Source organism: Pimephales promelas, chromosome 2 (assembly GCF_988280905.1).
Source record: "Pimephales promelas chromosome 2, fPimPro1.hap1.1, whole genome shotgun sequence".
Taxonomy (NCBI): Eukaryota; Metazoa; Chordata; class Actinopteri; order Cypriniformes; family Leuciscidae; genus Pimephales; species Pimephales promelas.
In genome coordinates, this window is record NC_142770.1 from 16,350,146 (window position 1) to 16,363,756 (window position 13,611).

At 40.0% G+C, this 13,611-nt stretch overlaps 2 protein-coding genes across 4 annotated transcripts in view; both read right to left on the minus strand.

Moving 5' to 3' along the window:
- Nucleotides 1–4,732, minus strand: part of crebbpa (CREB binding lysine acetyltransferase a) — a 52,725-nt gene extending 47,993 nt beyond the window's left edge. For 2 of the 3 annotated variants that reach the window (XM_089117131.1, XM_039694667.2), the window contains exon 1: nucleotides 3,908–4,731. In XM_089117131.1, the coding sequence (XP_088973257.1) occupies nucleotides 3,908–3,986 (79 nt within the window). In that variant the 5' untranslated portion in view covers nucleotides 3,987–4,731. Of the gene's footprint in view, nucleotides 1–3,907 lie in introns of all 3 variants that reach the window. The other variant, XM_039694666.2, reaches the window with a different exon arrangement.
- A 2,845-nt stretch (nucleotides 4,733–7,577) lies between these two features.
- The window catches only part of adcy9a (adenylate cyclase 9a), a 36,649-nt gene continuing 30,615 nt past the window's right edge, over nucleotides 7,578–13,611 (minus strand). Inside the window, exons 9-10 of the mRNA XM_039694695.2 lie at nucleotides 12,206–12,232; nucleotides 7,578–10,770 (exon numbers count right to left, since the gene is read on the minus strand). Of these exons, the coding sequence (XP_039550629.2) occupies nucleotides 9,486–10,770; nucleotides 12,206–12,232 (1,312 nt within the window). The 3' untranslated portion in view covers nucleotides 7,578–9,485. The remainder of the gene's footprint in view (nucleotides 10,771–12,205; nucleotides 12,233–13,611) is intronic.

Sequence of the window (13,611 nt, forward strand, 5' to 3'; positions counted from 1 at the left end):
GCATGTGACGGTAAGAGTAGTAACCTAGTGTTGTCAAAAGTACTGACTTCGGTACCAAGGCTGAATCCCAATTCACCCCTTGGCCCTACCCCTTGTTTTCGAGTGTACCCCTTGGCCCTTAAAACGGAGTTACAAGGGCCAAGGGGTTGAAATATTCCCCTACGAAATGGAACAACCCTTCATGAACCCAATACGTCATCAGTCGTCAGCGATAGCTCTGCCGTTACAGAGTTTGTACAGGATTTCTCCATGACAACTGACAATCAGCGCAGCTGCTCTTAACTTTGAATAAACATGATGATTATAACATTCCTTCCTCGAAATGTATGTCTTTTCTGATCGGAACGGTAATTTATTATACCATTTCTTAATTTAAACGACTATAGTGTTATTATACAAGAGTAGATAAAGTGCGTGGTGGAATCATCTGGCGTCTAAATTTAAATGTTTAACCGTTTGCGATCCATCTCGCCGGTGATTTCCGATGCATTGCGTGAACTTTTCTCTTAGCCCTCCGTTTGGAGTGAGCCTCTGAAAAATCTCGTTTCGAGGGCTATGTAGCCCTACCCCTTCACCCTACCCCTCGATCTCAAGAAGAATTGGGTCACCCTACCCCTAGACGTGCAAGCGCAAAACAGAGGGGTAGGGCTAAGGGGTAGGGCCAAGGGGTGAATTGGGATTGAGCCCAAGTCTGAACTTAAATAAAAAAATGTGACGCTTTGAGCGCTGTTGAGTTGAAATTGTAAATGATTGGCCATTATGTTCATGCGCACATCGGATATATCTGTGATTGGCTACAATGATTAATGCAAAGGAGCATTTGAGAGCACGCGGAAGTGTTTGAAAGTGTATGCGCTCGTCATTGATGTATATATACAACATGTTTTTGAAGCACTGATCATTGTAGCCCAATCACAGACAATCAGAGGTGTTTACGATTCCGCTAAAAGAGTCACATTTTTTAAATTTCAGTACAGACTTGATACCAAAGTCGGTACTTTTTGACAACACTATAGTACCTGTAAATAATTTTTGCAGAAACAAGAAAAATGTAAGGTGCCGCAAACAATGTGCCTGTTGTATGAATTTACATTCATTCTTGCGATCACAAAATTGCTAAATTCAGGAGGCACTGACTGTTTTTTAACATTCGAGCCATTCCACCTTTGGGCAAAAAAAAAAAAAAGTTTATTTCAAATCCGTGTGCCTCAGTAGCAACATTTACACGCGCTTAAATAATTAGTCGGTAATCAGATTTGAAATGGCCACATGTGAACATCTCAATCTATCCAATCCAATTGAAACTTCGATTTGAGTGTGGTGGTATAGACTTGACATAATCCGATCAATAAGAAAAAACGAAGCATATATGCTTGAATCTTCTCAATCGAATTCAAAAATACCTCACAGAAGTTATGCACATCAACAGAGCCCTTTTGGTTGCACATATCTGTTAACATACGTTTGACTTCTTGCGAACATGTATTCATGTCTGAAATTTACACAAAACATTTTTAGCTTTCCTTCTAGGTATGTCATCAAAGCAAAAATAGCAAATTTACTCTCAGTAGCTTCGATGGCTTTCAGAATATGAAATCAGATTGGGTTCATTTTTTAGACTAATGAAAACGAGTGCATGTAAACAGGAGTACCGGCACGGTTAGCACTGCTAAATAGCAAATGCAACAGGACCATCTTGGACTGCTGGTGGAAAAAACACTTATTGAAAAAAAAAAGGCAAACTCCAACCTTCAAAATCATCAGCTCATTAAATATAGTCTGAATGCAAGTAGGCAAAATGGATGCTGAAGCGTGTAATGGTCCAACAGAAGCCAGAGAAACAAGTCACTACAGGTGGAACAAGACTCCTCGGTTATTAAACCGAGAGCTCAAGTTCACATACAAATACCCTAGCTCCCTGCAGACAGATCATCAGACACATTACATGCTGATTAGGATAAATTACGGGATGTTGAACTTTATGCAACCTGTATGCGCTAACCGACACAGCCTTTAACACATTTGAGCGCTAGTCATTGCACGGCACGCATGATGCAAATCTATTGCATGCATCCATTTGTGGTTAATGACAGCTGAGGTAATGCGTCATAAAACACTTGGGTTTGTACAAAAGTAACGGAGAAACAGAACATGATGTAGAACATGATGTTCTAACTGGGCAATAACACAAACCCAAAACTGGTTAATTAATCTATCAATACAAGTATATCAACTATTAAGACCAATAGTGTGATCCCATGTGTCTGAACATGACAACTTGAGAATTAGTAATCATCACATTCAACAAAGCAGCCGAACCTGGCTGCTGAACTTCAGACAATTTTACTTTCTTACAAGAGTGCTAGTTTGGCTTTTCGCCAGTTTATTTTTGCTTGGTTATGTGATCTCAACATAGCGCCACTCATCATATACAGATTACAGAACAAAAATTAAGTTACCTGATTGCCTTAAAATTGAGTTCTTTGAAATTAAAAATGAGTTAATACAATGAAAGAGATTGGTTTGATAAATAGAAACACAAAATGTGTTGTCTGAACTGCATTATCTAAATTTATTTGACAAAAGAAAAATAATTTTTCACAGCGTAGTTTTGAAAACGTGCCAAATGTGTAAAGCACAAATGTATTGGGTGCACCTATGACCACATAATAAAACTTTCACTTTCAGAAACTGTCCCGGGACAGTCTCATGGCATTATCCCTTTTCTTCATTCAGAACCAACAGGAACTCTTTCCATGTGCCGATCTGAAAGAAGACTTTCATAAGAATGAAAGTCAGAAGAATGGATGTGATGATTTTCACAGCCAGACTGATGCAATACATAACAAAAGTGACAAGATGGACAACTTGATGATAAGTTGGACTTTCCTATGCACAGAAATTTGATTGGAAACTACTACTTTACCTCATGTCGACCAAGTTTAAACTTCAGTCCCTAAACATTATTAGCAAAGCAACTATATTCACGCTATGCTAGTTGTATTAGTTACTAGAATTCAAGCACTACAATGGTGAAAACTAAAATGGTCATTATTTATTCACCCTCTTGAATCTCAAAACTCAGGGGATTAACCTCCATTGTATGGAATTGTATTCTCCTTTAGTGTCATACGAGTTTTGAAGTGTTCCCAGCTAACATGAACATTTCTCAAGAGATTAGCAAAAGGTCTGGCCATGTTCTCTCAAAATTACGAGCAAACAACCTTCCAGTAACACTAACGTTCAAAGTTATCTGGTCTTTAATAAGGTTTTCCTGAAATGTTTTAGTTGGACGTTACCTTACTTCTTGCAACTAAATGTTCAGGGAACATTCAAAAGTAGCCTTCCCATGTTGGCAAAATTATAAAATGTAAAGTTCGGATAACCAAGTAAAAAGCTCGTAAAACGTTAAATAAACGCTTCCCAAAAGCAATCATGAGCTTAAGTTTGTTTGTGGAGACCATTGCCACGAGTGTTCAATGTGGTTTTGGGAAACGCAGACCTGGATTGTTTTAACTTCAGAGAACATAAGGTTTTTAAAGCGTAACGAGAACTTCACAAAAACGTTCTTGGAGCATATTTTGGTTACACTTTATTTTAAGGTGTCACTGTTTCGTTGTAATTATATATTTAACGTTACAGAGTACATGGACTGATTGTTAGCTGCATGTAATTATGCATAATTTACTGTTAGCACTATGGTAACGTGTAACGAGTAAGTGTTGGCCGTATGTTTGTTAGCTGAGCGAGTAACGTTGTACGAAGATGATGACAGAAACTTGTGCCTGGTTCAGTGAAGTGTTGACAGCTGCGTTACACACATGGCGCGTGAAAAGGTGTATGGTAGTGCTTCATAAGTGTGTGTGAGAAGAGTTTGGGATCAGGCCTGCTGCTGCTGGACTGTTACCTGGTGCGTCTGGAGCAGGTGCTGTCAGCTTCGCTCGCTTTGCGCTTGAAGGACCAACATCGAGCACATTTTCAGCCATCGCGATTAAGAAATGCTTCTGGCCGAATGTTGTGGGGGGGAAATGCAAAGTGAAATGCCCCTTCGTCGGAATAACAGATGTTACCTTACTTTTGCAAGACGTGGGGAGTGTGGAGCGGCTCGGCGGAGGATTTTCTCAAAAAAGCAGCAACAGCGCCCCGCGTCGCCACCACCATTCACCCCATGATAATCCAACACCCAACACCCACATTATCATCGTTATATTGCCGAGAGAAAACGCCTCCTTTCCGCCAATTCAACGTAAAATCCCAAATAAAATATCCACAGGAATCCTCGCACACGAGCGTCGTTAGTTTTGCAACGGAATGCGATCCATTTTCTGACATCAATTTTTTTCGTGCAAAAACATTCTGGCTCCGTGTAGAAATGCACGGTTGCATGAAAATGAGATATTTGTGCAAAATAGTCCCCTCGGCGCTGTCTGTCCTCCAAAAGCGTCCGGTAAACAATCCCCGCTCCGAGAGAAATACAGACGCAAGCGTCGCTCTGAAGGGGAAATCAGATATGCGAGGGTTTCGTGGCCGACGAACGCCGATTAAATCCAGGATTTTTCGCCAAAAATTCCTTCGCGGCGATATAAAGGTGTCATTTTCCACTGAACGGTGTCGTCAAACCTCGGTTTGGATCCTCCGTGTTCAAAAATAAAAATTAGTGCTCTATCGAAATCCTGATTCCGAGCCGCGACAAGATGGCGGCTGTTGATTCCTTCGATACAAAAAGTTTTTTTTTTCTTTTTCCAGATAGACGGAGCCGAGGGGGAGGGGGAGCGAGCGCAATCACGCCCTACGTCAAACCTGCTGTGAGCGCGCAAAGCGGCCGCTGGAGGCAGCAGACGACAACAAATGAGTATCTGCGGCTAATAACTGTTAATTTCGTCAATAATCTTGTAGACAAAGTCATTTTTGGGATAATAATTTGAGATAAATTAATAGTTTTAAATTCAGCCGATATTAGGTCTCTAGTTGTTTCCAGTAAAAAAACTCAAACGGCACTTGTACTAAAATCCAAATATATGTGTTTAACAAGAATAAATGATTGTGTTTGTCTTGTAGGCCTACTTAATATTTTTGTGTTTCATATCTGACCCACATAAATAGTACACATGCCACTTCTGATACCAAAAGTGCCAATTTTAAAAATCTTCATAATAGTTAATAGTGACGTGAATTTAAAGATAGGCCTATAAGAGATAGACCACCATATTTAATTTTTGACATGAATGAAAATGGGGCTGAGAGATAGAAATACAATGCGTTCAATGGATTTGTAATGTAGTTGTACAACATGTCAACTCTTCAGCTGACAAAACTTTCCAAATAAACTTTTTACTTTCAGTAAATTCCACAAAGCAGTTTTGAAAGACACATGATCTAGCACCTTTATACAGTACGTATCATTATAATTTTTATCAATGCCTCAATTTCGTCAATGTAAAACTCAAATTTATTCACCAGTGACACTATATTAAGTTTTACAGATATTCTGCTTATTCACTTTTCCCCCCCAGCTGGCCCACGCATAAAACAGACACACGGCATTTCCGATATCTTTTCATTGTTTCTCTACTCTCGAAATCTGGCACATGCACATATAGCATCAATTTTGAAAAATAAAAATCAAATAATACAATACATGATATGTACATACAAAGTGAGTGCACTGTGCAAATGTATACAGATTATGCTTTTTGCCTGAATATAATGGCTAATAAATCAATACCTGCTGTGTCTCATGTGCATAAAAACAAATGATTGAAGAACATGTGCTGCTTGGAAAAAAAAAAAAAATCTTACCCACAATGCACAGATCTGTCTTGCAGCGTCTGCCCACACTATTACAATTCTTTGGTATACACATATTCCCACAAAAGCCACAAATAATTATTACACAGTTAATAAAAGCCAGTGAAATCATATTTAAGGGCACATTTTTTAGATTAGATTTGCACTCTGTCACTTAACCAATCAACATTTGTTACATTTCCATACAAAAAAAAAAAAAAATGAAGCAGTGAATGCCATGTGACGATGTTAATATGGCAAAATAATAAAACCTACAAGGATGCAGGCAGTGGTGAGAAACACATAAAACAAATTTAACATCACACTTTTTCCATTTTAGCTCATCCAAAATATCATAAAACTAGTAGAATTAAATCTGAGGCACTTTTTAGAGTTCAGGCCTTGAGGACTGAAATAGGTGCTTGTTACGTTAGGTGGGACTGGTCATAAAGACCCGTCCCCTCCCTGCTTTAAGTGGCTCCCTTTCATAAATATGCCCTTTTGATATTAGGCTCTATGGCTGCACCGATTCATGCACAGCCTCAATAAATATGAATGCATTTAATACAAAACCACATACATTATGCACAAGTATAATTCAATACTGTCAGCACTGGGGCTTCTTTAGCCAATGGAGTGATACAATAACTCAAAGGTGGAAAGCAGTGCACCATAAAACAATAAACAGCAAAAACAAATCCCTTTTCCATCCCGAAAAGTTCAATTTAAAGATACACAGTGTACATTGAAAAAAAAAATGGTTGGAATTATAATTCACATCAAAGAGGAAATAATATGATACAATAACAATATTGCAGGTGTTCTGAAAGCTGATATTTTGACACTGAAGCAACCTGGTATTAGAATTTAGGCGAGGGTTGGGGGTATTCAACAAAAAGGCACTGGTTTTTATTCATATTTTGAGAACAAATTAGTGATTTCTCTGTAAACAAAACAATGAGCAAATTCTTTCCTCAACCTCAGAGGCCAGCTTATTCATTATACATGATGGCAGAGGATACCGATCCAACAGGACTTGTGGCTTATCTTGCTTTGCGCCATTGACTAATGTAAGACGCATTGCAAGATATACTGCAGATAATTCTCTAGTGTTCTGAATGCATCGGGGACAAAAATCAGGTAAAGAAAGGAATCAGGTGTGTTTAAAAAAAAAAAAAAAAAAAAACGCCCTAAACTGCTGTCTAAACCCAATGGAAGCTTGTTTCCGCCATAGAATAAAAAATATAAAAGGTAACTGCGACTTTTTAATCTCATAATTCTGATTTTTTTTCTCTCCCAATTGCGAGTTTACTTCTCGCAATTCTGACTTTATTTCTCAAAATTGTGAGATGGAAAGTTAGAATTGCGAAATATAAAGTCACAATTGCGAGATATTAAGTCAACATTGCGTGATATAAAGTCGCAATTGTGAGATTTAAAGTCAGAATTGACAGATATAAAGTCACAATTGCGTGATATAAAGTCACAATTGCGTGATATAAAGTCACAATTGCGAGATATCAAGTCAGAATTGCGTGATATAAAGTCGCAAATGCGTGTTATAAAGTCAGACTTGCGAGTTGTAAAGTCAGAATTTTGAGATGAATTGCTAGATATAAAGTCGCAATTGCATGTTATAAAGTCAGAAATGCAAGATATAAAGTCAGAATTGTGAGATTTAAACTATTCTGAGGGGGAAAAAGTTTGGCCTGATAAGTCGCAATTGCGAGTTTATCTCACAATTCTGAGAAAAGATCAGAATATGTTGTGTCAGAATTTCGACATATAAACTCGCAATTGTGTGTTTATAAAGTCAGAATTGCGATATAAAGTCAGAATTGAGAGATGTAAACTCGCAATTGTGAGAAAAAGTCAGAATCATGAGATAAAAAGTCGCACTTCTTTTTTTCTCAGAATTGCGAGAAATACCTCTTTATACTTCGCAATTCTGACTTTATACCTCGCAATTCTGACTTTATATCTCGCAATTCTGACTTTATATCTCGCAATTCTGACTTTATATCACCCAATTCTGACTTTATATCTCGCAATTCTGACTTTCTATTTCGCAATTTTAACTTTGTCTCGCAATTCTGACTTTATATCTCGCAATTCTGACTTTATTTCTCGCAATTCTGACTATATATCTCGCAATTCTGACTTTACTGTATACCTCACAATTGTGACTTTATATCTCGCAATTCTGACTTTATATCTCGCAATTGTGAGATAAAAAGTCGCAATTATTATTATTATTATTATTATTCAGTGGCGGAAACAAGCTTCCATAAAACCCAAGAGAATCGACACCAAAAAATAAAATGAACAAAATCTGGCTATATCATACATTTACTTCTACTTTCTTAGAAGATTTGATTTATACCAAAACAGCAGCTCAAGCTGCTCGCCGACTATGGCAACACAACAACCATTTTCCTCAAGGCCATGGGGTGAACAGGTCTCATGAGTGCACGGTAATCAATAAGAACGATGGCTATACCAACTCGGGCTCTGATATGAAAAAGTTTGAGGCACTGAATGAAATGAATTAAAATGCACTGACTGATAATTCAGCTACAAAACCTGTTCAACTGAATACTTCATTGAAGGCCTCATTGGAAGGAGTTCACTGGAAATATTTAGGGGAAAACAGTGCCACTCGTTGTGCTGTATATTAAGTGCCGTGCTTGAAAAATCTATTTATTAATTTAGTTTTGAATCCTGTCGGAAATTCCCTTCCATGCCATAATTGTGCTAAGGAATAAGGACCTGTCAGGCAATGAGAAATTATTAGGCCAACATTTTTGTACATGTTTACAACGAACATTACACTCTGTATTACTGAATGCATTACAAATCACCAGCCCTTGTGTCCTCTAATGAAGCGGAGAGATCGCACAGCATGGTTTCAGCCATCTTTCTTGATTGCTTTTCAAACAAATAAGGCTGATTGTGCCGTTTTTCTCATTTCATGAGTTTAGGGTGTTATTGTGCGTGAGACACTTTTACCTTCTATTGATAAAAGCTACATTATATGCTGCCAGATATATTAGATATTAATATGGGCATTGTGGACAAAAGTGCCAGAAGCCCATCTCCATCTATCCACCCTCGTCTTCCTTGGTTTTCTTTTAATGTGATGTAGGTGACTGCCCATGAGTAGTGAAACTAATACGCTGCATATTCATTATAATAACCATAATGTATTCGCCTGTAATCCTGTCCTAATTAGCAACTGGCACTTTGATTATTTTGAAAAAAAAAACAAAAAACACTGAAATTAAGGGAAATAATTAATACGGCATAAGAGGTGTAGTAATATATTACATTTTTACGTTGCGAAAAACAGCACTGTCCATATCTTTTCGAAAAACCATGCTGATATATTTGTTCAAATATCTCTGAGTTGTTCATTTGACTGATCTTATTCGGTTTACATACTGTGAAGGCACTTTATAAACAAACAAAAAAAATAATCATTTGCGAACATCAGAAATATTAAATCAATTTTCCCCTCTGTGCTACACTGTGATCCACACAGCAGATGCTTAACGCACCCGTTTTTCTATATCAGACACATATGCCCTATACAAGCTGCTAACTCCAACAGTTGTGGTTGGAAAAGCCCCGTCAAGGAAGTAGAGCCTCGATATCAACAGCCGATTGGCTCTTAAGGAAGGACCGCTGCTCAGCCGAAATCACTCCACTGCCCTGAGCTTTGTATGCTCATCTACTTCATCATCCTCTCCTTGTAAAGGTGTCTCTGGTCTGGCCAATGGTGCGTACAGTTGTGCTATTGATGGAGTTTGTGTACCACTTAGCGATGGTGGTTGATAAGGACTCTCGTAATCCTTTTCTTTGAGCTCAGGGACGGGAAAAGTGTCCTTAGTGTCTTGGTGCAACTCCTCTGTAATCTGAGACGGGCCTAATACACGGCCCTGAGGCACACCGTGGCCACTGATACAGGCAACATCAGGGGAAGTGGATACAGGGTTTAGTGGTGCGACAGATGTTGTATTGGAAAGTGTTTTGGGCTCTAAATGCCCAATGACACTGTCCATCTGGGATTGTTCCAGGCTTTGTGTGGACCCCGATCTGCCCTCGTTCAATTGGGGATACAGGTAAGTCCTCATCTGCCCTTTCCCTTTTACGTTTACAGTGCCGCGATAGTCAAAGGTATAGTTCATTCTGCTGAGCACACAGTGGCTCTCTTCGCTGACCTGTATGCGGCACTCCACTCCTGTGCTGTCCATGCGGCTAGCGATGTTGACCGTGTCGCCCCATATGTCGTAAAGCAGCTTGGTAGTGCCAATGACGCCGGCAGTCAGGGGCCCGTGGTTGAAGCCAATTCGCAGCTTGAACTTGAAACCCAACATGTTCTTGTTAAAATCGTCCACCACGCGCATCATTTCGAGAGCGAAGTCAAAGAGGGCACGCAGGTGAGCGTGCGGGTGCACCTGCTCCTGGCACTGCTGCGCATTTAATCCAGATGCTGCCATGTAGGTCGCACCAATGGTTTTAATCTTCTCTACATTGGAGAAGGCAGGCTTGCGCAAGAGCTCGTCAAAGTCCCCAATGAGTTCGTTAAGCACTCGGTAGCACTCTTTCCCTCCCTCGTAGCTCTCTTCGTAGAACTCGCTAAAGTTGACGATACTTGCGAAGATGACCCCGACGATGTCGTGATTTTTAGAGTAACTCTGGTTCACCTTGAGCTGCTCGGAAACATGCATGGGGATGATGTTACGCAGCAGCCAGTCCGCTTGATCTCGCATGGTCTGAATCTTGATGCGATGCTTGTCGGCTTCCACGTTACCGTGGTAATGTAGGCGGTAGCTGACCTCGAATTCCCGGTTGAGGAACCAAACCAGCAGCAGCAGAAGGAAGAAGGAGAGCACGGTCTCGAGGACGAGCAGGTCGAGAGCTGTGGGCGCAGAGTCCAACTCACCTGTGTGATCTGCTAAGACACTCTGGTTACTCGTGTTCCTGGAAAAGAAACATTTACTTTTTAAATAGAAAAAGATCAATAAGAATTATGAAAACTGGATGAATTTCCAATTCATGTCAACTTTGAGGTTAATGGGGCCTTTTTAGTTCTAGTTTGAGTTATATTAAACGTACAGTATGCGATTTTTGGCCACCAGGGGTCACTTATTTAAAATAATAACAAAAGACGTACTTTGATGACGTCGGGAAAGAGCGTGGGCTCACGGGAGTTGTTGTCGCCGTCAATGACAACCAGCTCAGCTCATGGGATGACCTCATTGTTTCATAAAATATACGGATATACGACATCTCTCTGTAGATTTAACTTGTCGAGAAGCTTTAAATGCAAGCCCAATGTTTACCTGTGTCATGCTTCTCCTGTCCCAAACCCTTCTTGGGTCATATTTTTCACCCGTACGTTTGAGCTTTACTGAGCTGGCTGTAGCAGCAGAACATGCAGGCAAAGCGTAATCGTGGTCCATAACTATAATACAGACGAATATAAATATTTAGATTACGCTCCTTCAATGAATGACCTATTTTAGAACATTTTTCATATATAGGGCGCACCGGATTATAAAGCACATAAGATACTGCAGTCAAACGTTTGACTGGGTTTGGGTTAGGCATCCACTATGTGCTAAAGCCTAAAGGGAATGTAGCGAGTGCGCGGCGCCGGAGGTGAAGCGTTTACTTAGTAAGCATGATCGCGCTGAAGCGGGCACGTACAGTCGCAGCCTGACTCATATGAGTATTCAATGTGCGCGGCTCGCTAACTGCAACAGTTGTCTGTTTTGAATGATACGACGCGGTTACTATGAACGGGGAGCGCTTTATGCGCGAGCAGCACCGGGGACAGTGTCTGTTAAGAGTGAGCGCTTGTGAGCGGGCACATGATTTGCACACATAAAAATACGTACTACTTTTTTTTCTTCGTCATTTTATTGGCGGTAGTCCAGTGTTCCCCTTTGTGTTTGGCGGTTTTGCCGGGTTCCGCGGGAAGTTACAGAAAATAGAGGAGTCAAAGGTTATATGACGCCATAGACGGGCGACGAAACGGAAATAAAGAAACTTCCCGTGTCTTTGAATTAAACTATAAATTTCTCCGTATTTGAAAGTTGGTGGAAACTGTCGGGATAAATGTAAGTACACATCTAATAGAAATATATAACATAGATACAGTTATTTTTGCTATTTTTAAAGCAGTAAAATACATATTGTGGCTTTAATAAATTAATGTGATTAAAATTACTTCCAGCCGATGTAGCGTTTCAGCATTTATTTTTTTACAGGTGAGTGCATCATAATTGAGTATTATATCAACACACATTCATATATATATATATATATATATATATATAAACAAATCATGATCTCCCACAAATGTCAGCTCAAATCAGAGTCAGCACAAGGAAGCAGTAACAGAAACACTCACCAAAACACTGGAACAGTGTCAGTGGCCCTGCAAAAAGAAAACAGTTATAAATCAGACTTCTCTACAGTAACTGTCTTTCTAGTAGCTATCAAGTCTGTTAGCGAGCTAGCTGCATAACTATGGACTAGGATTAACATCAAGGTGAAGGTAGTTAAATTGTGTAAAGAAGACAAGGGTTTTTTTAGATAATCGAGCGGAAATAATTCCTCGGTAAATAATCTAGATCTAATCATAGATATCACAAACCTCACACACTTTTGTTGTTGTTAACATAATACGACAACTCCGTTTACACCACCACTGGCGAAAGCGTCATGTGCCCAGAAGCAATTCATTTTACAATGAATTTCAGCAGTTAAGGCCAATTTATACTTTTGCGTCGAGGGTACGCCGTAGTGTACGTCGTTGGCTACGCACGTAGGCGACGCCTTTGTGAGCATTTATACTTCTGCGTTCAGGTCTTGGTTGCTCTGCAGTACTGCTCCGAAACGCTAGTTGGCGGCGGAGAGTTTTAATGTTCCACTGTTTAGATTCCTCGAGTTGCGGCTAGGTTACTACAAGCCTGAAAGAGAGCGGATCATGTTGGAGTTGGAGCTTATCGAGGTGGAAAAACAGTTAATTTTAGTGAAATTACTAAAACTGAAAGGCAGAAATGAAAGACTGTGTCGGAGGAGATGGTACGTGCGGAAATGTGTAGGAGGAAATGCGATGCTATCAAGCCGACCAATCACCGATCTTGCGGTCCGCGTCGTCGCGACGTGTAGTTACATTTTTGAGGAGGTGCGCGTCAGGTGACGACGAAGGGTACGTGGTATGGGACGCGTCTCTGCGTATGCTACGCCGTACCTACTGCGCGCACCCTACGAAGAAGTATAAATTGCCCTTTAGCCACATAACAAAAAAAGCTGACTCGCCGAACCAGCAGGTGGCGTTAATCGACGAAACTAAAGGTTAACTTAAAGACGCGATTAATTAAATGATCCTACACCCATTGTATTCAAACAAATGTTGAAATTACCTTGAGTGATGGAATGATCACTGCACAGACGTGTAACGTTATACTGTGAAGGCTATCTCATCTGGTTAGTACAACCAATCGCACAACAACTATCTGGAGTGTCATTTACACCTCGCAACACCAACGTTTGTATAAAAACTGGCGACGCCCAGGTGAGATCCTTAAATAGTTTACTGGGTTTCGTTGCTGGAGAACAGCGTTCCTGCCCACCAGCCAGTACTTGTGACGTCACATGCAATCATAGACCATAGGGAAAACACCCATACCGTTAAACATTTTACAGACATACCCATGTTGTTTTGGGTGGTATTGGGAATATTTCTTCAGTATCGGTGGTCATGTACCATCATAAACTGTATATGTTTGTTTTGTTGACTCTCATAACTAT